General features: G+C 31.0%; 1 protein-coding gene across 1 annotated transcript in view; it reads left to right on the top strand.

Moving 5' to 3' along the window:
- The window catches only part of LOC107436176 (uncharacterized), a 28163-nt gene extending 5698 nt beyond the window's left edge, over positions 1 to 22465 (top strand). The window contains exons 2-5 of the mRNA XM_043052774.3: positions 634 to 738; positions 16065 to 16166; positions 20850 to 20949; positions 22301 to 22465. Of these exons, the coding sequence (XP_042908708.3) occupies positions 634 to 738; positions 16065 to 16166; positions 20850 to 20949; positions 22301 to 22334 (341 nt within the window). The 3' untranslated portion in view covers positions 22335 to 22465. The remainder of the gene's footprint in view (positions 1 to 633; positions 739 to 16064; positions 16167 to 20849; positions 20950 to 22300) is intronic.
- The last annotated feature ends 1130 nt before the right edge of the window (positions 22466 to 23595 follow it).

The following is a 23595-nucleotide window of genomic DNA, read 5'->3' as shown; positions in this document are numbered from 1 at the left end:
TGTGTGTGTGTGACGGAAGCCGTATTCTTGGCTATAGATAGCGTCACTGAAAAAAAAGAAGGAAACGTATCCTCTGTCTTAAATTCGCTTGGTTTCCTATAACAAGCTTGCTGATATTAGCAAGTGGCAAAAGTCACTACAACAACATTTACCATATAAGCCATCTTTTTTATTTTCAAGATTTTAATAAATCTCAACCTTTATCAGCAATGGTTCAGCGGAATGAGGGGATCCGGGTTTGAATCCCAGCGATGGCTGGTCGATACGAATTCCGCACCTGGCTTGCTCCGACCACAGTGCTGACGCTAAATATCCTCAGTGGTAGACGGATGGTGGGGCAGAGTCCCCTTGCCGTCAGACTAACCGTGGGAGTTTCTCGTGGTCTTCCTCTCCATGTAACGCAAATGTGGGCTAGTTCCATCAAAATGATCGAAGGCAATTTACTCCCAATATTTGATCCAAGAGTTCCCTTATCTTTTGGATTGGGTTCAAAACTACAAGGCTACGTAGTTAAACATTAGTAGTCGTAATCACAAAAATTTTGTCAGCTGTTCAACGACAATTGTAAAATCTCAGCCTTTACTTTGTCAATGAAAACGATAACATTGAAAAAAATAATGCTTTTTTTTTCAGTATCCGGTGAATGCTGTGGTCCTCATTCCAATTGTACTGTAGGAGTTAATGGAACTGAATGCAATTGCTATTTTGGATTTTACGAAGTAAATAGAACATGCCAACGTAAGTACAAATATGCACTAAACTTTCATATAAATGATGCCTTCTCATCATTGGATTTACCATTTGAGCTAATAATTTCAAGTTTAAGAACATGCTTTCGTATCCATTTTCGTATTCTAAGGATATGTGACATTTTTAACACTAAGTGTGCATTAATTTGAAATGCTTGAATACGCCATCTGGGGGAGAAAAATCCTTCTTCCATGTCTTCTTCTTTTCCATCTTCTCAATTGTAGGGGAAATGATATTTTCCCTTTTCTTAATTTTTTTCGTAATTAATTGTCAAAAACATTTTTTTTTAATTCTCACGACTGGAATTTCTTTAGAACTCTATGTTCAATGCAATTTCAGTCTCGATATACAATATGTTTCCTAATTTAAAAGTTTTCAATTTCTATTTGATTAATCAAGACAGAAACTAGCGTACTTCCTTCCCCATATGACACTCCACTGGTGAGAGCATGCGAAGTGTTGCCATAGGTTGAGAATTCTGCTTCACGACAACTGCAGCCCATTTCGATGATATCTTGCTAAAAATAAGGAACAATTATTATTTTCAATTTAGTCCCGCAGTGGACTGATCGTTAAGACACGGTTCCCGCAGATCACCGAAGTTAAGCATCACTGGCTGCGGTCACTGTGCGGGTGGGTGACCACTTGGATCAGTCTGAGTAGGGACCGAGGCTGTGCGGTATGGGTCCTCGTTAAACTGTGCTACCGTAAAGTGTTCGACTTCGCGCGCAGGTCGTCGGGCTACCGAAGCGGGGGTGCCATTCCCTCCGCAGAGGATCAAAATTGTGATGGCATGTCTTCGGATCATCCTCCGGGATGTTTCCCAGACCGTCGCCAATAGCCCATTGTGCAGCTCTAGTGCGGCGTAAATTAACAACAACAACAACATATTTTCAATTTAGACTTTGATCCAATAATATTTTAACTGGTGACCGCAATAATTTTTTATTTACATTTCAGCGTAAACTAAATCCTTACCCATATTGTCGCGTTGTAACTTTTTATTTCATAAAATTTCGAGTGTTTTTTTTAAAATTTATATATGAAATAAGTATGTGTGTTTTTCGTTGTCGCCCATCCGAGAATGATTATTTTCAAGAGAGCTTATTATATGGGGGATAAATAATGAAAATGATAATTTGTTGAATATAGAAATATTATATATATAGATATGCAAATACAAAAGGTAGAAAGAAATTGTCTCAAAGTTTTTTCGCTATAATGTGCATCATAGTTTCGCAAATCGTCCTGAAAATTTGCACTAAGCTATTAAACGTACAAACATAGCTATTTCCTGACACTAAAAATTTGAAAAATTCATAAATTTTTTTTTTCTTTTTTGCAAAGGAGAAAATATTTTAACCTGTAAATAATCTATACTATTTTAATCAGGTGTGTATAATTCATTAGAGTTGCAAATTAAATTGAAAATGAAATGACTGAGAGATACGTTACTTAACTAGATTTGTGCTAATAATATAAGTTTCAGATACTCGCTGCGTCCCACAAAATCACGGTTTAAAAATGCTTGCGTCAAAATTAGAGTGCGAGTAAAAATATTTTTATTAGTCGTCAACAATTTTTGTTTCGCTTTTCATCTCAGTGAAAGCTGAAGAAAACCTTCAGCTTTTACGTCTCGCAAACCCAAAACCAGGATTGCCAAATAATATACTTTTTGCTGAATACTTATAAAGCGATAGACATTTAAAACCCAAAGCTTACGGAATTTAAAAATTTTTTCTAGCATTCTTGAAAGCCTCATCGTAAAAATACTGGAACAAAGGGGCGTTGAAAATGAACTTTTAAATCATTTATGTGTTCTGGTGTTTTAAATAAGTTTAATTGAATAAAAAAATTATACATTAAAACATATAAATAGCATACCACTAGAATAAAGTTTTACAAAAAGTGTAGAAAGTAGAAAGCATTGCTTCACTATAACACACCACCTTGGATCTCGCCGAGTAAGGTTGTTTTATGACCAAGCTCTGCACTACCATGTCATCTCGTCGATTTGGCTGCGGAGGGAAGGTTTTCCGACCCTACCGTGTTCCAGAAAATCATGTATATATCGATGCGATTAGGAAAGAAACGATATCTCCGACAACATACAAAAGATATTACTCAACTTTGATATAGAATTCGATGATGTCAAAAGTTGTGCAAGAAACATAGATGCTGAGATTGAAAGAGTACGCGGAAGATCAACCACGAAAGCATATCTCGAAAACTGCTACAGATTGAAATTCCGTCTTGAGGAAATGCTGATTTTAAAAGCATCTAGAGACTCCCAAAATGTCTCACCTCCTGACCCTGAAACGGAGACAACAGAGTCTGAAATAACCCCAAAAACAGATGTCTGCATAGAGACGGCAAAGAACTCAACAGTTATCCAGACAACAACTCCAGTTGATACTCCAATAATCCCAGATGAGCCAACCCTAGTGGAAGCTGCTGATAACATCGATAAGCCAATCTCTACTACCATCCCAGAGACTGACTCCACCACTTCAAAATCCAACAAGAAGAAGAAGAAAAGAAAGAAGTGCAGTGTCAACACAGAATCTAAAACAGAGAGCGAGCCCCTTCACCCGGAAAAAAAAGATCGCCTCCACACCTACAGAGGAAGATTCCTCACCCGATTCAACTACAACTGCAGCCATCGTCGAGACTCCAGTGGAAAATAACGAGCTGATGGAAATTCTACAATCCACCCGTAGAAATTTGAAAGCCCTGATCCGAGCTCTTAGCTAAGATACCGAAATCCCTGATCTCGAAAAAGAACTTAAACGTTTAGAGCAACGGCCAATCAGAATTGAACAGCTGAAGAAGAGGCGGGGCCAGGAACTTAAGCTCCTCCCTCTCTACCCAGTCATCTTGCCAGATAGGGGAAATCACAGAGATCAAGATCATCAATATCAAGAGACTGGCAGATACTCCTGTTAAGATAGAGAGATTTCGTGGCGGGAGCCACGAAATACAGTTCATCCGATGTCAAAAGTTCGGACACACACAAAAGTCATGCACAGCTGAGCCTGCTTGTATGAAGTGTGCCAATGCACATTTCACATTCAAGCGCAGAAAACCAACAAGCGAGCCTGCGAAGTGTGTAGACTGCCTAGGTGTGCACTTAGCCTGTTTTTCGGGCTGCGGCGCAAGAGATAAAAGAAAATCCAGAGGACGATTCACGAAGCCTACAAAAGCCTCGGACAAAGCCACCAGATTCTTGCTGTTATTTAAAGAAATGCAGCAACTTCTCAAAGATCCAGATCTCCTGAATTTACTCCGATCTCTGCTTGCCGACAAGTTATAGACTCAGAGATCTCCTCAAAGCCCAACATGTTCTTCAAGACGTCCACAGCCATCCTGCGGAAAATTTTTCTTTTCATTTTAAAGTCACTAGTCATCGTTGCTCTAGGGCAGGGATGGCGAACCAATGGCACGCGACACAATATTTTGGGCACGCAACCAATCACAAAGTTCACTATGAAGCATATTAACAATTCAATTAAAATTCACAAAAAAAGAACAATTAATGCCAAAAAAGCAATTAATAACCATAAATTACAAGCGAACAATAAATAACTAGCATAAAAAATTAACAGTTCTGCTTAAACTAACATCTTATAACCCTAATATAAGTTATTTGTTATCTATTCTGCAACAACAGAAGTCACACTGATGTTACTTTAAGTCGAATTACGCGTATAACTGAGACATTGCCTAAGTTGAGAATTGCATTTATTCGTAGTAAATAAAGAGTTTTGAGTTGATAGTATTTAGTATTATTATTTACCCAATAATCACGAAGTCAAAACTATTTGTCGGCACGTCTATGACTTCATTAAAATATATTTTTAAAAAAATGGCACGTTGGTGCATGAAGGTTCGCCACCCCTGCTCTAGGGTTATATTACAGATGAAGAAGTGAGGTGCCCGCGTCCGCGGACGGGTACTTCGGAAAAACTCATATCCAAAATTCACTATATTTTTAAGTACACATTGTAACATTTAATTGTAGAAGTCTTCTGAGTTCATTAAAACGTTTTTTTTTTTTCAACATCGTTTGATGCTGATTTTCGTATAGTTTAATTTTGTTCAACCAGAGGCTCTAACTATTTCAGTTTTCTGTGATTTTTTTTCTCCAAAGGGAATGAACTAATGCAGAATCGTCCGATTCAGACACAATTTTTGTAAGAATTTGTTAGATTTGTCTATAATACCTTTACACTAAAGTTTGCTTTATATTTGAATGTGCATAAATGGGACGAAGGACTTAAAATATGCTTTTACCTCTAATTAATTAATGCATTAGCCTACCACTACTGGAGAAAATATTATCTGAAACTCTTATTTTTACTTCTTACCTCTAAGGATTTTCAAAAATAATTACTTTTGCGGCACTGCATTAGTTTTATAATTATTCTTTTTTCATTTTGTAAATTTTATACATATTTTAACTCCTTCTTTCTTCTCGCTATTTCTTATTTCTGTCAGTATGAATTACGTCATTAACCCTTTCGCGCCGACTGTCACAAATACGTGACAGCATAAAACCGTATCAATCAGGGTAAAAAGATAAAACTAGTAATCAAAGTAATTTTTTTAGCAGTTTATTTGTGGGCGGAGTTATAATTGTTTGATTTATTTAATTCACCATTACTTTGTTCAAAATAAAACTATTTAGTTATACTTTGAATTAACATTGATTATATATATGATTAAACTAACAATAATTAAAGTAAAAGCAAAGTAAGTCTGTCAAATTAGCAACGATTACACTTAAGTTACCGTTTTTTACAACTTGATTCTGATTTTGTACGAATGCTTTTCTGAATCACCCGTCCCCAAGGGGTTAAATAAGAATGAAATCAGTTCCTGAACAACCATAGTTGTCTCATTTTGTATTGTAATATCTGAATTGGATATAAGAAAAGTAACGCCTACCTTCCATTCAAAACATTTACTGTTGTTATTTCCCAGTAATGTAATAAATGTTATTTTATTCATTTATTACATTGCAGGAATAAATGAATAAAATAACATTTACTTTAATCAGTATCAATTGAATGATTAAATAAGAATAAAGTCAGTTGCGTTATGCCGTTATAGTTAATTCATTTAGCATTCTCATTTATGAGTTACGTCTACTCCCAAAGGAAAGCATTTTTGTTTCTTCAAAAAAGTGAATAAAATTTCTTTTCTAACAGTGTGAAGTAAATGAAAACGAAGTTAGTTTTTAAACAATGATAGTTATTTCATGATGCGTTCTCACTTCTGAATAGGATATAAGAAAAGTTACACCTACCTCAAAATGAAAACAATGTTTAAACATAGAAAATAACTTTCATAAGTGGGCGTTACCATTGTCAACGCAAGATTTTGGGCGGAGATGAATGGTGAATGTCTACACCAATCTTCAGAAATTTAGGACACAGATTACTCAGTCATCTTCATACTCTACAGGCGAGTAGGAGTAGGACAACCGAGCGCTAATATGTGTGTCAGCTCCAACTATTAAGAAGATGCCAATTTTATTCAAAACAGAAAACACTAAAAATATAATTTATTATAATTACTGGTAGTATCTGATCACATGCATTTTCCATTTCTTAGACCTTTAAGATTAACACTTAAACAACTTAATTACTGTGAAACAAAGATATAGAAGACTTGAAAAATATTCTTGTTTTAATTACTGGTAAGATTGTTTCTGTACAATCATATACAAAAAAATTTGTCTTTCTGTACAATCAAATGAGTTGGACTTCGAGTGCAGCGGTAAGCGTACTAAGTATGATGAGGGGATAGCTGCAAGGATTACGGGCTCGCTAATTAAAAAAAGGTTTCGGGTTCAGTGTTGTGATAAAATTTTTAGAAAATTTATTAAGTGTTAAAGTTTACAGTATAATGTTTAAATGATAATGTTACAGTATAATGTTCGCCTTGTGAGGCAAGAGCTAATTGACAAATGACTCCTAATTGGCTTGTTATTATGATTTTCTTTTCTGATTTTTGTTTTAATTATCTCGGCGTTTTAGTTGGTTCAATTTTTGTCTTCTGTTTCACGAGTTAGCTACAGCAACTTTCTTTTAACTGTGAGTTTAGACACAGTTAAAAATTTATGTTATTAATGTAAAGTATAGCTTTTTTCTAATTTAAATACTATTAATTAATCAATCAATCAAGATAAGGAATGAATACGGAAAAGACAAGCATAAGTCTTTATTTTTTTCAGTTTTTTTTAATAATGTTTTCAGCATAATTAAATTTCCAAATAGTGGTTTACTATGAAATTTAAAAATTCTTTTGTTAATTTAAGGGGAAAAGAAGTTAATTTAGCCGGATTTTAAAGAACGCGTATTTTTATAAAATATCGTTTTAAAATTTATATACAGCTGTAGAATATAATGTTAAGGATTATACGGTTAAAGGATATACAGTTTTAGAACTTAGACGAACATGGCAATTTAAAATATTTTGAAAATGATTCTGACTAAACTGCTGAGTTATTAAATGGGCGATGTCTAAAGTGTCTTACAAAAGCCATCGTCAATGATTTTCGTCTTACGTCATTACAAATCGAAAGCTATTTTAACTAAGTAAATTTGACTGCAGTTTGAAGGTAATTTTCAAAGATATTTTTAATAAAAAATTATTCATTTTGTCTACTCTGAGGAGAGACCAAAAAGTAGGCGCTATGATGCGTCATATATTTCCGCCCACAATTAATTGTATGTTTTGGTTTAGTTCCTTGTATTTATTAATAAAATATGTTGATTTTTCGCATCTTTTTCTACAAAAAAAATTGGTAAAAGAAGCGGTTAAAACAAAAATAATAAAGGAAAAAAAAGTATGTGGCTTTACGTAGAATGTACTGTCTAAGTTTGCGAAAGTTGCTAATATTATGGGTCGAAAAGTTGAAGCATATTAAATCCTTTAACGAAGGAATGGTAATCTTATAAGTGATAGCAACAATAGATTAAAATTAGCAATACTATCCTTTTGGTGTATTATATCTTGAAGTTATTTAAAGTTTCAAAAATATTTTTTTAAACTACGACGACGAATTAATAATTTAAATAAATACGCTGATTAAATCTATTTATTGTTTAATGGGCTTACGCAAGTCTCATTAGTTTTCTTTTTAGAAAATTCCTTCAATCATACTTAATTGTTGTTTTACTTCAACTTTGAAAAATCTATTTCAATGACTGCTTCAGTTGTCAAGTAAGCTATTGTCTATAAAAATTAGAAATCTACTAAATATAGATATGAAAATACAAGTGGTACAAAAAGATTATTTGAAAGAAGTTATTTTTTTGTTAGATTATAATGTGCATAAAAGTTTCGCAAATAGTTCTGACCATTTCCCGGAACTATTTTAAATACAAATATTGCAATTTTCGGATACTGGGAACGGGAACTTGAAAAATTCATTAATTGCTTATTTTTGCTAAGAGGAAAATATTAATATATTCTATAATATTTAAATCGGGGTATAAAATATTAGAGCTAAAAATTGGATTGAAAATGAAATGACTGAGTGGGCGTTACTTAACTAGATTGGTGCTAATAACATAAGTTTCAGATATTCGTTGTGTCCCACAAAATCACGGAATGCCTGCTCCAAATTTAGAGTGAGAGTAAAAATATTTTCATTAGTTCACACTATAATTCTGTGAGTTATTTTATTCAATTGATTACTTTTCATTTTGTAATCAAAAGTCCAAAAGAGCTCATTTAATATAAAACAATGAGTTTTTTAAAATTTTAAAATACTCTTTTAAAGAAAACTTTTAACACCCGTGTATAAAACAAATTTAGTAATGCATTGTGTTGATAATTCGCGTAGCGCAAATTTCGGAGAAAAATATCGAAATTGTTGTTTGAAATTTTTTGTTTAGAAATAGTTTGTCTTAAAATGGTTTTTCTTTAAAAAAAAAAAAAAAAAAAAAAAAAAAAAAAAAAAAAAAAAAACGAAGTTTACAAAAATTGCTTTATGCTTAAAGATGACGAGGAAAATTCGATAAAGTTAATATATAGAGGAGGGAATACTTACGTCTGAAACGCCTACTTTTACGCTTAAAATCTTAAGGGGATGTGATTAAATACACTCATGAAAATACTTAAAAGAGAGGTAAGCTTTTATTTAAAAAATTAATAAACAAGAACAAAATAAGAACAGCTGTACGTAAATAAGGTATATTATATACCTTATAAAATATAATGTTATATAATATAACCATTATATAATATAATGATAGCTGATCTCTTCGCGGATACCTCTGCCAAACGCTATAAGTTTCGAGAAATGTGATGTCATCTCATTAGAAACAGTTCAGACAGAAAAGAACAACAGTTGTTCACCAATTCCATGAAAGGCCGCAAAAGGGCAACAACGCAAGTTCAAGTTAGATAATGTTTTGATCATTATTTTTGTAGGGCATGGGTTAAAAAAAGAAACGAAAAAGCTTATAAATATTATATTATTATGCCCACTACAAACCAAGGAAACAAAAAAAGTTAGATGTGTGGCTTAAGCTTTTATGAAAAAATAATTGTTTGAGGCGACAGTAAGAAAAAAATTACATTAGTAATTTATTTGAAATGATACAAAAAGTGGTATAATATATTTTTGAAATTAATTGTTTTTTCTACTGTTAGGGCATTCAAAAAGACTTTGATAGATCTAAAAGTACTTGCTCTTTATAATTCTAGATCTAATCAGAAATAACTAAATCATTGTGGTATCTGAGAATCTTTTAATTTACCCAGATAAATGAAAATGCTGAAAAAAGTTTCCCACTACAATGAATGTCTTTGAAAAAAGGAACTGTCCTAAATATATGACGCTGGGCGTTAACCGGTTAAGAAGAAGTTTAGAATGCCTATTTCATACCTGCCAACTTTAGATCCCTTCCATTATGATTTTTCCCAGTGGTAGTATAATGGAATTCAAATTTCAATTTTAAGCAAAAAAATACGGTGCATGTGAAAAATCTTTAACTGACAACCATGATGCCTATGTCAAGTCTTTACCTAAGTGTCGGCCCCGAAGGGGCCCTAACTCATTCGTCTCAGTGAATAAAATTTAAATGGTAAGCCTAAGCTCAAAAGCAGGGGGGGGGGGTGTGGTAATATAAATCGCAGTTGGGTACATGGGGTTAATACAATACAATAATACGATAATAAAAGAGAGATAATACAATAAACGAGAATAAAAATAAATGAAATATGTACAGCTATTTACAAAGGACAACCATGATAGTAACACATATTAATGTATATGCTTAATTTTTTTAAAAAATAGTGGTGATCAAAATAATTTAAAAGATAAGTTTATAAAAGTAAAATAGTATATATTTACAACCACTTTAAATATAAAAATAAAATTTTACGCCAAATGCGTAAAAGTTGGCAGGTATGCTATTTTCATTCAATATTAATGATCATAAAATAACTCTTCTTTCTACAGATATCAGAAAAGGGGGTGATGATTTAAAACGACAAATAAAAAGAAATATTGAAAATCCTAAGTACTTTGATAAATTCCCGAAACGTGTTAATTCATAACAAATATATTAAAACTCATTTGTAAATAAAAAACGCGACCTATGTTTAAGAAAATGTCAAATATTGATTCTGTAAAAATAAAATATAAATGTAGTAATCAAATTAGCTTTTAGTGTATTAAAGCTTTACAACCTTTTTTTTTCTTTCCCTGAAGTGTATAGACATTCCGAATTATTAAATCAAATGTTCTCAAAACAGATGTGATCATAACATCTGTTTTTCCGTATTTCAATCTATTTTATATTTCAATTCTCGCAGTAATTATATAATCTTGAGTTTTTATTAAGCTAAATTTTATTTTTACGAAAATATTAGTTCTAAGCATCTGGAAAAGTGATTAATTTAATAATACATATGTATTAATTATATAATTTAATTTCTTTCTTTTTATTAAATAAGAAAAGAAAATGAGGTATCAAAACAATGGTACATTTCTGATTCAATGTTAATTCTCTTTGCCCTTGAACGGAAGATAAAATAATTTAAAAATAAATATTTAATTATGTAGAGAATTGTCTAATTTGCTTTCTTACCCAAAACGAAAATTAATTAAATGTTTTGTAGCATGTATATTTTTGTTGTGAAGAAATCCCTTCAGTCAAAGGGAATTATATATAAATAGAAAAAGACACATATCCACATTTTCGAATCTACAATCTACCAAGATCAACGTGGGGGGGGGGTACTTTCCCCTTTACGGGCGAGTGAAACGGGTTTAAGACGAGAAATCCACATATTTGTTTCTTTTCCCAGAATTCTCCACATCGAACATTCTAATGGTTTAGTTTTGAACGAAGATGGGGAAATAGAAGCACTTTGTCTCGCCAAGCTTTGAAATTTTATTCGTTTAAGAAGATCAAAAGTACTAAATAAAAATGTAATGATACGATAACTTAGATTTACAGGGGTGATTGTGAGCCCAAGACAAAATTCCGGAAAATTTCTTGAGTAAAAAAAAAAAAAGTTTAAATCGAAAAATTAAAAAAAAATTTAAACAAGGTTTTTTCCTTTTTTTTCAATATTTCTTAGTTTACTTAAAATATGTTTAAAATTTTACACAAACCTATACCATTTACAAATACCTATGTCGACCTGGAGAAGTAATTAAAATTTACAAATATATCTTTTTTTCTTGAGTTTATGATTATAATAACTATTTACAGATAAAAAATGAATATTAATCTTGAATATAAGCTTATAAAGTATCTGGCTCTCCCTTACAAATAAAATAAACTGTGTTTTTAGGTTCCACCTGTGAAAATTTGATTTCCAGAAACTTTTGTGATCAATGATTTTTTGAAACGTCTGAACCTTCGATCTCCGGAAACTTCCGGATCACGGTTAGCAAAAAATCCGGAAATACGGATTTTTTCCGGTGCACAATCAGCCCTGGATTTAGAATTCACCTTCAATGAAAAATATGTTTTAAAAATTCAGATTTTTCCACTAAATTGAAGGAAAAAAAAACAGCATTTTAATTGCTTCATGTTCATAATAAAATTAAAACAATCCTTAATATCTCCACAAAGAAAAAATCGAAGAATTATTGAATAATAATAATGAAATAAACTTCACATTTTGTCCCCTGTATACATGTATTAAACTCACTTTATTTTTTATTTGAAAATTTTTATTTAATGTGAAACAGAATTTTTTGACTGAAATAATTTTATGATGGAAAAATTGGAAACGGCAACTGGTGCAAATTATATTTAAGATTACGAAAATTAAAAATGTGTCAATGGCGATTTCATGAATATTTTTTAAACTATTTATAAACATCATAATGTAAACATTGAACTAATTATGCAACATTAAACATAGAATAAATTTTAAAAAAAGAGATGGAATTTGGCAACCCTGTATACGTTGTGTCTCTTTAAGCTGGAAACGAGTTTTATATCTGAAACCCAGAACACGATTTATTTTTACTAAAACAGTAATACGAAAGGGCGGTGCTCATCGACTAAGTGTAAGTGTTGAATCGCTGTTCTTGCCGTCAATCCGAGAGTGATTATTCTCAAAATGCTTTTTTTATTTCTGTCACTTGTGTAAATGAGAGTCTTAACACAGTTAAATTTATACCGTGAGAGAAATATAAAAAACGAAAAGAAATAGAAACTACAGTGCGTACCGACTAAGTTTAGAGTCACTCATCCGAGAGTAATTCCTCTCGAGAGAGCTTGTTGAAGAAAAAAAGGGGATAAATAATAAGTGATAAGATAAATATACAAATATCATAAATATAGATATGTAAATAAAAGTGGTAAGAAATTTTTTTTTAAAAGTCATTATTTTTTTTTGGATTATAATGTGCATCATAGTTTCACAATCATTTTCAGTAGCTATTATACGCACAAACATAACTATTTTTTGATAATTGGGGCATAAAATAATAGAGTTGCAAATCAGATTGAGCCAGCAAATAAAGGAGGGAATACTTACATCTGAAAAACGCCTACTTTCCACTTGGAGTCATAAGAGGAAGCATTCCATGCAGCTTAAATACACAGATGAACAACAAGACAACTTAAATGATATAAATTAAATATGTAACACAGTTAAATTTGAATGTTTTTCATGCATGATATGCTTACAAAAATGGTGCTCTGAGTTCTTTAAATAGGATAACAATTCAATTTAGTAACAAATACCAGTCATTATTAGAAATTAAAATAACGAAAGCTGTTAATAGAAGAAGTAATCATGTTTTGCTAACAAAAAAGTAATATACTTTCCAGGTGCTTCATACTATGTGCATTCTGATCCAGTCAAATTATAATTGGGTATACTATAGCCTACGTCACAGGTTGTGTTATTCCTACTAAATTTAACCCATGAACAGCATTTTCTGCAAGCCTAACTTCAAGCCACAAATAAACAAACGAAGTGTTTGATCGTTTAAATAGCTGCTCGCCAGATTTTATTGCATTATAAAGAAAAGTAATTGATATTCGATTTTTGATTAATAATTGATTTATGTGGATAGTGGCATAGAATTTAGCATTGCGTCATGGTAAATGTTATTCCTACTAAGTGGAAGTAGTTGTGTTTCTTTTATACCCAATTCTCACGGTATTATAAACTAATTGAAAACTTCAAAACAAATAATTGCAACCGATTATAACAATTGCTGATGCTGATATAGCAATTGAATTGCTATTTATTGTTTTAATCGCTAAAAAACCATCAGTGACTAAAAAAAAAAATTATTCTTTTAGATATTTATATGGCACTTTCCTTGCATTAAATAAAAAGACTAACTTTCTTTTGTAATTTTTAAAAAAAAATATTAATACATTTGTATAAATTGTGTTGCAAAGAAAAATTTGATAAGAATCAAACTGACTATTTTTCTAAATTTGTACAATGTGCAAAACAAAAAAGTGAACAATAGTCATGCATGCTTCATCCAACCATGATCAGAAAGTCTAAACACTTTTTTTTTATAAGTAGTCTGCTCAGATAATTTAAAAGGTGAACCAGTTGTGCACGCGAACCCAATTTCCGTTTAAAAAGTAACAGTCGTATCGGTTAGCCGGGTTGCCTGAGGCTTTAATGGCCCTTTACCTCTTCATCATCAGGTGAGGATCGCTGAGGTGTAAGCCTTCTGATCCTTGTTGCCTAAAAATAAAAGTAGGAATTAATAAATGGGCACATTACCCGTGTAATTGTCATCAAAAGTGACGAATTTTGAGAGTACATAAATCTGATAACTAATACATAAATAATTAAATATATACTCACACAGATATAAAATGCCAAAAATAATCAAAACGTATACTTCCTGTACGAAGTTTGTTCGTATAACAAGACAACACGAGCACGTTTCAACCACTTACCACAACAAATAAGCATCATATTACAACATAGATCATAATGTATCACTTATAGCTTTTATCTAACCAAAAGATTAGTCTTCTTAGAAATCAAATAGATTTCAGTCAACGTATTTCATACATTTACATTTCCCAATATTCATATACTTATAGTACCAATCAGATAGATATGACCTTAGTTAACGCATTATATACATTTATTTTCTCCGTATTCATATCGAATATCGTCATATTATTAGCACTATAAAATATTATTTTCACTATGTACGCTCCATTCTGTTAATTCTCAAATGGTCATTGTTGCATCACTCGTTAAAAAAAGTTTGCAACTGGCCCCAGGAAGGCGTCCTCCATGAGGTTTTCAAAGTCAAAAATCTATTTAAAGTTTGCAGTTTAAAAAGTACTTGACGAGACTAGATAGGTGGTGGTAATTGCACAAAAAAGTTGGTGAACAAAACCATAGCATTGTATTGTAGGTTTGTTTATTACGTTTTCACGTAAAAACTGAGCAACAAATCTCCCGCATCTTGTACGCAAATAAAATTGGAGGTCTAGCTAGCTAAAGAGTTGACACACTTGCCAGGCTACAATTTACTGCGGAATAATACTTTTTTGTTACAAAACAAAACTTTACACGCAAGGAAAATAAAAACATACGCGGGTGGAGCTGCAGGCAAACTGCTAGTTTATGATAAATCAGTTTCGTATATCAAAAAATAATCCTAATAACTTGAATTTTAATGCAATTTTTACTTCCTAGCTACTTTTATAAATTATGTGGGATATAGATAGATATATGTCCTTATATTATGTAGGTAAACAGGTACTATTAGTATATGTTGATTATTCCATTCATGAAATGCCAAAATTAAAAATCACGACCTACTTATATGAGATCCACTATCTTTGACCCCCATTTTCATTTCATGAACCCCCAATTCTTTTTTTACTTGACATGGACCCCTTGCAGGTTGCCGGTTTGTAATCTAATTGTAAATCGGTAATTGCTTTTAAATCCTCCATGGCTTCCTTCCTTATGTCTTCCTTTAACGCTGGAGGATCAGTAGTCGGTTCAAGGTTGGAACGGAAACCCTTCCCTCCGGATGATTGCTGTTCCTTGGCATAAAGTACTGTAGTATATTGATCCGAAAGACGCGGTTTCCAGTAGAGCACCGAAGTCAGAAACATTACTGGATGCGGACAGTCAGCGAGTGGGTGATCTCTATGATCAGCCTGCGTATGGGCCGAAAGTGTGCGGTATCGGTCCAAGTTAAGCTGTTCTACTCGACTTCACACTCAGGTCGTCGGGCTACCAAGGCACCATCAGATGCCACCAAGGTGCAGAGGATCAGCATTGCGATGACCCCTTCGGATCATCCTCAGAGATGTAACCCAAACCGTAGCCAATAGCCCATTGTACAACTCTACTTCAGCGTAAAAAAATCTACCTAAGTCTAAGTTTATCATCTCACATCAGTGCATTTAACATCTTCCATGCACCTATAAATTCTTCATTAAGAGAGTGCGCCTTATTGACCAGTACGTTTTCGTTCCCATATTTTGTTTCCCATTGTTTTCTCAAAGCAGGAAGTGTTTGCAAAGTTTAAACAGTTGGTATATATTTGCTACTATGAACACCTTGTTCTCTAGATAACAAATCTCCTTGTTCTCTAGACAACATTGTTCTCTCAAAACAATAAGAGTTTGCACAGTTTAATTAACTGGTATATCGCTGTCACCATAAAGACCTTTAACTAGAAAGTGAAAAAAAGGGCATCTAGGCTCTTTTAATTTAAGTTGTATGTTTACTTTCAGTATGTTATACATGAAAGACAATACAACATTAACGATGCATTTATTTAATACATTTTCATAATGTTTTTTCCCCTTGATTTATAGTTTGTGATTGTGGAGCGAATGGTTTTTGTGAGGTGGTACTGAAAACTACGAAAAGGTGCACATGCTATGAATCCTTTCATGAAATTAGTGGAAAATGTGTGGGTAAGTAGTTTTAATTATGATTGTTCATAATCTAAATTAATATAGAGCTTAATATATATTAAATATTGTAGTGTTTACAATAGGGGGCACGATGCTTAAATATTTTTAGTAATTATGAAAAAATCAAAACGAATAAAACTATTTTATCCTGTTTGTAATAATCACAATTTTAGATAACTCACATTACAAGGATAAAAAATTTCGTAATAATCATAATATGGTACTATTTTATCCTATTCGTAATCATCACTATTTTTGATAACTCTGGCTGAAAGGATAAAACATTTCGTAATAATCATAATATGGTACTATTTTATCCTATTCGTAATCATCACTATTTTTGATAACTCTGGCTGAAAGGATAAAACATTTCGTAATCATCATAATATTTTATAAATTCCACTTCAAGGATAAAAAATTTCATATCTCGAAATTTAGTTAAAAAGTATAATAGTTTACAATAATAGTTATAAAACGAATAATAGTTTACAATAATAGTTATAAAAAAATAATAGTACAGTATATTTTTTTAATTAAACTTTCTTTTAATAAAATTGCCATATAAAAAAGAAGACAGCTTTTAAGTTCGGTGCAAATAGCATTTAACTAATTTACAGCATTTTTCTTGTTTTAAAAACTGATATCAAAATAGTTGATGTTAAAAACCGTATTTGCATGGTGGATGGAGGATTTATATATTGTACTTTTTGCACAAGCTTTCGATAATTACTTAAGAAATTGAACACTTTTTCATCTTCTTTGTGGTTTGAGCTTTAAGTTTAAAATCAACATATATTTATATATATATATATATATGGCTCAAATCAGCTTTCATAATTTCTCCAATCGTCAGTACAGATTATTCAATCTATCACTTAAAATTGAACCTATAGACGAGCGTAAAAGATATGTTACAAGATTTAAATTCTTTGATAAGTGTAGAATGCGTTGAAAATGACTACGCGTGCTCAATAAAAATGACGATAATGTCATAAAAAATTAAACATTTTTTAAATCGTTATTACTTTTGCTAAAATATTGAATGTTTAAATAGTGAATGTTATGTTTGGACTGGAAGAAGACATGGTCTTGTTATGATTTTATTAAAAACCACTGTTTTTTTTTTCTTTCTCAAAATATTGCGTGTTCTAACCTTCCTGTAACGATGATGCTTTAGTTAAAAACGGTTACTATGCCTTTGGTGACGTCACATTCTAACGTTCCCCGGAAACAACATAAGACTATTATGAGAGATACAATTCTCGTAACAAACGTTACCGTGTGCGGAAGATATGAGAGATTAACGTCTCAACAGGTTCACTGTGTGACAAAACTGAATATTTAAGTTTCATCAGTGTCACCGTGTGACGAAGATGTAAAATAAAAGTTATAAATGTATTGTTTTTGTATCCTTAATTTAAAGGTATTTACCTGTACTGCTTGTGATATAAGAGCTTTAAATTAAGATAATTGTTTTTTCCCCCATCATTATTATAACGTAATTCTGCGCTACGTTTTAAGATGAATTTATTTAAAAAGGCGTCCAATCTTATTAACACTAGGCTTAGGGGACACGTCATTCTGACGGAATTCGACTTTTGTAAGGAAAATTATAAAACCCGTTTGAATTTTTATTTTATCTCTTGTAATGACTTTTAACCATTGATCGAAGTAAATATATATTAAATGCTATTTACCTCAAAAGCGGTGAAATATTGAAATTCTCTATGTGGTATACCTATTTCTACGGATATGCGTCAATTTGACGGGATCATAATTTAGACAAAAGTTTAAGTAAACAAGCAATTATCACATCGATAATAAATAGGAATGTACCGACAATACTTCGATTCGTTATCTCAAATAAAACACGTGATAAACAACTGTTGCCGATAAGCAATAATAAAAAGAACAAACGCAGAATGTCAATTGATGTCAGATTTTGAAGGTTTCAGTTGGTTAGTTCGAGTACTGAAACATAAAATACTAGAATATTTCATAAATATATATCTCATATCTTCATTTTTTTTCTTATAGTATACATATACATTGATTTCTAAGTGCAGAGATGCCAACTGCTTCGGACACGCAAAAATAATTAAAAAAAATGGTAAATAACAACAAAGAAAATTTTGAAAATATGAAGAGGTGAATTATATAAGGCTACGAATTATTTAGAAATAGTGGTGGATAAAAATCTACTAAATTGAATTTATTAAATTAAGAATCACAATTCTTTCATACGTCAAATTGACGTGTGTCCGTAGAGATAGGTATATAAGAAACGTCCGTAAACCTAGTGTTAACCGTATTGCAATTATTATTCTTTGGGTACATTATTATTGGATACATAATGGTAACATTAATACATTGGTATAAATTACCCTTTTAGAAATTCGTTTAATGATTTAAAACTCGGCATCATGCAAGCAAAAATAGTATTTAAAATTTTTCCGCCCGTTTGGTGAGCGAAAAATATTAAATTGCTGTTGTGATCTCGCCAAATTTGTTTGCACAATATGATGTTATATAAAGTTATAAATGTAATTTTAAAAAATGATTACTTATTTAATGATTACTTAAATGTTATTTTAAAAATGAAAAAATTACGTCTGTTCACGAATGGATCTAAATATTCATAATACTTATAGATAATAATATTTAGACGTGAGATGTGGAGGCTTAAGCGTAAGCAATTAGAATTCTTTTTCGTACATATATGTTAAGAGAATAATTTAAACTTTTGTAAAAAATACTTTTCAGGCAAGAAACAACAATGATTGCACATCGGGGTCGGTGAGCGGTAGTGAGCAGGAAGCTTTGTCTTGTAGTAAAGTTATAAAATGCTCTCAAATTCCTGAATAATAAAAATTTTTCTACTTTAAACTACACACTTTTTTCCAAAGCTTACAAATTAATGAACTAAAATTTTTTATTTTTATATAAATTTCGCAGTTTAATACAAATCTGTCGTTTGAACAGGGCTTATAATTTTCTTCCAAAAAATTATTTTGCTTTAACAAAACTTTCAAAATATATAAAGAGAAACGTGACTCATTAATATGACGTAAGCATATATATGGCAACGTTACTTTTAAAAAGTAACGAGTAAAAAGTTCTTATTTTAAGAAGTAACGAGTAAAAAGTACAAGCAAAAGTACAAGTATTAAACAAAAAAAAGTAACAATAAATACACAAGTGGGCGACCTTTGTGCTAAAATACAAACTAAGGTAGGCAACGTCAAAGAGCACAAAAATATTATTAAAATCAGACAACTGTTTCGGATGCTCAAAGGGCAACCTTCATCAGTGCAACAGATGAAGCACTGATGAAGTTGCTCCGATGAAGCTTTCACCTGTTGCACTGATGAAGGTTGCCCTTTGAGCATCCGAAACAGCTGTCTGCTTTTAATAATATTTTTGTGCTCTTTGACGTTGCCTACCTTAGTTTGTAAAAAAAGTAACGATTTAAAAGTACATTTCTAGGAAATCGAAAATTCAAAGTAACCTAAAACTTTATTGAATAATATTCTTATGTTCTGTAATGTTTTTGCTAAATTGTTGTTATTTATTTAATTATTTTTAATTTTGAAAGTTGTGGATATTAATTTATTTTTAAATACGGAAGAATATTATAATATAATTTCATAATATAATCGTATAATATAATTTTAAAATCAAATATAATTTTGATATCAAACTTTTTATGGATTTGCACGAAAAAGAAATTTTATCTATTGATTTTAATTTTTAGTTTATTATTTTTATTTATTTAAATTACCATTGATTTAAAATTGTTTTACTCTTTAGAAACGTGTTTTAAAAGCACAAACATAAACAAAGCAAACACGGGGTTTCAGATAGCTTTGTGATCTTTGAGCTAGTAAAAAATAATTGAATGTGCAGTATAAGTTGAAACAGAAGGTATTTAAACACGAAGTTAGCTGTGAATGCATATATATTGCACATTCATTTTATAAATTAAAAAAAAACATAAGCATTTTTTTTAAAAATTTTTTTGTTATTTTTTTTTTAGAAAGCTTACCGAGTTTTAGAAAAAAGTAACGCTTTTATTCGATATTTCCGTTACAAATACTTGTACTTTTTCCCTAAAAAAGTAACGAAAGTACAAGTAAAAGTACTAAATTTAAAAAGTAACGAAGTACAAGTAAAAGTACGTACTTTTTACTTGTACCGGCGGTACAAGTAACGAAAGTAAAAGTACTGCCATATATGGACGTAAGAGTTGCAAAATTTATGAGCTTATAGCTGTTATGAACTTATAGCCGTTAAACTATTAAAAGTCAGTTTTTCAAAACTTGGTTCTATTTCAGCAGATAGGGTAATGAAAGTCAACTTTGGCAAAATAGCGTTTTTTAACATATTACTGCTTGCTTTATTTAGAAAAACTGGGCATCTAGGGCGCGCAGCGGCCCCTATCCCATGCATCATGAAATTAAGTACATTGAGGTAAAAATATTTTCAATTTAGCAAGATTGGACTTTTTTTATATTAACTTTTTATTAACTTTTATTATTTACTACCATATTTACTACCATTAATAATTTTATTATTTACTGCCATATTTACTACCATTAATAATTTTATTATTTACTACCATTATTCACTACCATTAATAATTTTATTATTTACTACCATTATTCACTACCATTAAATTTTCAGCCCTCCCTCAAATGGCACCATGGAAAATTGTTGTAATCGTCATTTCAGTCATTATTTTATTGATTTTCTTAGTTATAGCAACACTTCTAATCAAGAAGCCGTAAGTATATCAGGAAACTTGATCTATTTGTGCAAAATACAATCAATCTGATCAATGTTTAACTATTGTCTGTAAATCGAATTGTATTATCTGTAAATCGAGTGTTTTATCTATTTATACATAATAATTATTTTACTGATCACCTGAGTGTAAGTATTAAATATCAAGACATTAGACTCATTGAATTCAGAAAAAATGAACAGTTAAAATTATTTTAATGTAGTAAAAGCTTGATAAGACGAGTATCACATACTTCCGCAAAATAGAGAAATTTCCAAGTCTCCGTTATAATACTAACATTAAAGATATAAAAATCGGTTGCGTATAACGAGTTAAATTATGAACCTATTATGCCAAAATTGTTTTTAGGAAAATGCATATGTTGGCTGTTTTACATGGTTTTTCGGAAAAGTTTCGCCAAGGAGAATAAAAGAGCCACAGTTTAAGTGTCTTACTCTTGAAGCAAAGCTATAATTTTAAAGAATGCCATCTTGTGTGAAGAATTATCTGGTGGATGGCTGGTCGATACGAATTTCGCACACGGCTCGCACCGACCACAGTGCTGACGTAAAAATTCTCGCTTGTAAACAGATTATAAGTTAGAGCCTCCATGCCGCAAGGCTTTCCGTTAGTGGGTTTCGTCATTTTTTCTTCATGGGACGCAAATGCGGGCTAGTTCCATCAAAAAGAAACCATGTGAAAGTCCAGCAAATTTCTCCCACTATCTGATCCAGAAGTTCCTTTGTCTTCAGGATTAGATTCAAAATTACAAGGCTACGGAGTTGAACATTAGTTACAGTAAAGTTAAAAATTAGACCGGACGTTCGACAACGATTATAAATAAGTAAATAAATAAAAGAAAGAAAACGGCAGACAAGAAAGAAACGGCATATATATATATATATATATATATATATATATATATATATATATATATATATATATATATATATATATATATATATATATATATATATATATATATATATATATATATATATATATGTCTACAAACCTATATGTTCTTTATAATTTTGTACATTCCCACGAAAAAGTTAATTTATAAATAAGTAAACTAAACGAAAAATATCATTTTGTAAACCAACTAAAGCTTTCGAAACAAAATTAATTTCAGATTTGAAAACTCCACACTAGAATTTAGTGAAATCAAATACTTCTATACATACTCCAAAAAATTTATTTTCCTGTAATGTATTTAGTATTATTTAGTACTGTTTTAGTATTATAATGATATTTAATATTATAATGTTATTTAGTATTATAATGATTATACCAGCAGTTATAATGATATTATTGATATTATTGATATAATGATATTATTTTATTGCAGAGATTGGGTAGAAAACTTCTTCCAAAGGAATTAACCATAAGTTCTATCAAGTATAAGGATTCGTTGTACCTCCTATGATGTCTCACTTTATATTGGTGTTTAGATCCATGACTGTTGTTGTTAACAGCGAAATAAAACAATTTTTCATGCATTATAAAAATCAAATTCGAAATCTTCATGCCGTGCAAAGGCATCTCATCTGGCTTACGAAGTCTTCTTCTTTAGATCTTTGGAAGACAACATTTCCTCTTACGCCAGTGATTCTCAACCTGTGGGGCGCGCCCCCCTAGGGGGGCGCGAGCACACTAGAGGGGTGGCGCGAGAATATTCAAGAGAAAATATTATTTAAAAAAAATTGATTAACTGTATGAAAGGAAAGCGCACAAACACATAGAAAACAAAATACATTTCGACATATTTAATAACTTATTAAAGTGAAACAACTTATTGAATCAAAACTTAAGGTAATGAGCCAAAAATGGCTTTGCTTTGAGGATTTATCTTTTTCTGGTTAAGTCTGTGTGGCTGAATTTTTTTTGTAACATCTTACACCTATCTTTAATATATATCACGTATACTTTTAATTGTAAAATAAAATTTCATTTATTTTATAATACAATTTCAAAATTGTAACTTCTGCGCCTAAGGTTTCCCACAGGTTCCAAAGGTGAGCCATATACTGAAATCACTTTTTTACTTACTCAAATTATCCTTAGAAAAAACATTTAGACTGGCAAACGTCTTTTAAAAAGGCACTTTAAGTGTCTTGTTGGTAGGAACAAGTTTCCCGATTTTGAAAAAGATATTTGTTTTTTCAGAGTGTATATTTTGTTTATTAATTTTTACATTGATAGTTCTTGTGTGAAGTCACTAGCGATTCTTTTTATCTTTATTACTGAGTTAATTTTTCAAAAGGATTAACTTACAAGAATTAAATAACCATACTAGAGTTAACTAACCTAACCCATAACTAGTATAAAAATACCCATATTTACAAGAAAATACCAGAATCGACCACAAAAACACTCATAATTCCAAGAAAAATAAAAAAATACCTGAAAAATTACTTTAAAATGCAAACAATACAAAAAACTTGTAACAAAATATCGCAATTTCTGCTAAAATGCAGAGAACGTCAATTATAAAAGTTTAAAAAATACCAAAGTTCCATATTTGCTTAAAATGAAATAAATCAATTGGCATTCAATTCAATCATTCCTCTTTAAGAAATAATATGCTACGTAATTATTTATAATGAACTCTTTTATAGATTTCACGTTTGTTTCCGAAGGTGG

The sequence above is a fragment of the Parasteatoda tepidariorum genome, chromosome 5 (genome assembly GCF_982258835.1).
Source record: "Parasteatoda tepidariorum strain Cologne lab strain chromosome 5, Ptep-v5.0, whole genome shotgun sequence".
NCBI lineage: Eukaryota > Metazoa > Arthropoda > Arachnida > Araneae > Theridiidae > Parasteatoda > Parasteatoda tepidariorum.
The sequence above is the reverse complement of the archived record's forward strand: the minus strand, read 5'-3'. Positions and strand labels throughout refer to the sequence as shown.